The sequence below is a fragment of the Merops nubicus genome, unplaced genomic scaffold (assembly GCF_000691845.1).
Source record: "Merops nubicus isolate BGI_N331 unplaced genomic scaffold, ASM69184v1 scaffold50004, whole genome shotgun sequence".
NCBI classification, from domain to species: domain Eukaryota; kingdom Metazoa; phylum Chordata; class Aves; order Coraciiformes; family Meropidae; genus Merops; species Merops nubicus.
In genome coordinates, this window is record NW_008603248.1 from 1 (window position 1) to 1,710 (window position 1,710).

The 1,710-nt window shown below is 49.9% G+C and overlaps 1 protein-coding gene across 1 annotated transcript in view; it reads left to right on the forward strand.

Annotated features, from left to right (window-relative positions):
* Positions 1 to 665: 665 nt before the first annotated feature.
* The window catches only part of KCTD17 (potassium channel tetramerization domain containing 17), a gene marked incomplete at both ends in the record, with an annotated part of 3,917 nt that continues 2,872 nt past the window's right edge, over positions 666 to 1,710 (forward strand). The window contains one exon of the mRNA XM_008938589.1: positions 666 to 774. Coding sequence (XP_008936837.1) covers positions 666 to 774 — 109 coding nt within the window. The remainder of the gene's footprint in view (positions 775 to 1,710) is intronic.

Here is a 1,710-nt window from a genome sequence, read left to right on the forward strand (position 1 = left end):
GGAGCCGCAGCCCGAGCGGGTAAGGCGGCAGCGTTACCTCCCGCCCGCCTCCCCCCGAGCCTGGGCAGGGCTGGGAGGGTGCAGGGGTGGCACCCCGCCTCCCCCCGAGCCTGGGCATGGCTGGGGGGGTGCAGGGGTGGCACCGGAGCCCGAGCGTGGCAGCAGTACCCGAGTGCAGCCTGCTCTTCCTCCCCATCCTCCCGGTGAAGGATTTCTCCTTGCTAGGTATCACCTTGCTGTGGTGCAGCCTGTCTTCATGAGGCAGGGAGAAGAGCAGCCGTGTCCCCTGCGTCCCTGCTCTCCAGCCTTGCTGTCACCCCTGGGTCTGCTTCCCAGCTCTATCTGCCTGGCCTGTAAGGCCTGCAGGAGTGGTCTCTGCTTTCTCACACCAGGCCTGCATGCCCAGCTGCAGGGTACAGGCCTGTGGGGCTTGGCTTTCTCAGCTGGATTGCTCCATGCTGAGCTGGGCACGCTGAGCACACCAGGAGTTCAAATCCAGCCTGGGTTTCCATAGCTAGGAACTATGCCTGTGGTTTCCAAGGAGTCATAGAAATAGTCAACACGTCTGCTTAAAGTTTGTGTTTTCTTATAGTCTGGAGCATGTGAGGGTTTGCTGCAAGTTTCCCATGGGGTTTTTTCTCCTTGTGATCTGTCTCTGTTGCTAGGATGAGACTGGTGCATACTTAATAGACCGGGACCCCACTTACTTTGGACCCATCCTGAATTTCCTCCGTCATGGGAAGCTGGTCTTGAATAAAGATATGGCTGAAGAGGGTGAGTTTTGGAGCACAGAAACTTCTCACTTAACATCACTGCTGTAGCCATGACACAGCAGGACTTGCTGTTGACCATGTCTCTCCTTCTGGAGGTTGATTTGATGGGATTTAGAGGGCTGTCCCTCCAGCTCTCGGGAAGCAAACTGATGTTTCCTTTACTAAAGCGGTTTGGGGCAGGTGAAGAAGGCATCTTACAGGTGTTGTGGCCTCACAACTTTTTGTTCAGCAGAGATGTCACTGAGATAGAAGTAGGCAAGATCTCTCAGCCTCAATAAACAATTTTCCACTTGTTCCTGATCCACTTTTAACCAGAGCCTGTGACGGAGTTTTCTGTTAATGACTGTTTCTAATTAGGATTGAAAACCCAGAAGACCAAACAAAACCAAGTTTCTCTCTTCTACTGACTATAATAAAGACTGTCACTAATCAGTGATGTGCAGCATATGCTACTAGTGCTCTGCTGGGTTGTGGACAGCAGCAATTCCAGTGGAGCAAGCCAGACAAACCAGTCCCTCATTTGAGGTTGACAGGGGGTTCAGTAGGATAGCTCAGTAACATCACAGTGTTACCAGCCAGCAGTCCCCAATGTCTCGTTATTTTTTGGATGCTAGAGTCTCATAAGGAGCCAATTCCAAAGACAGGCTGTGCTCTCCAGCCCTTGCCAAGTTCAGTTTCTGCACTCTCATTACTCTTCTTGCCTCTCTCTCTTACATATTTTTACCTAATGCAAGGAAAGTTTTCTTCAGGATAATCTTATGAGTTATAATTACAAAAAAAAATAAGCAATGGTACAGAATTGTAGTAAACCCAACTCTAGGGTTTGTTGTACTTGACATTTCTTGTCATCCTGAGGTCAGACAGAGTTTATCCACAGGTTTCAAATCTGAAGCATAAACAGGAGCTTCATAGCTTAACATTACCTTTTATTCCTGCT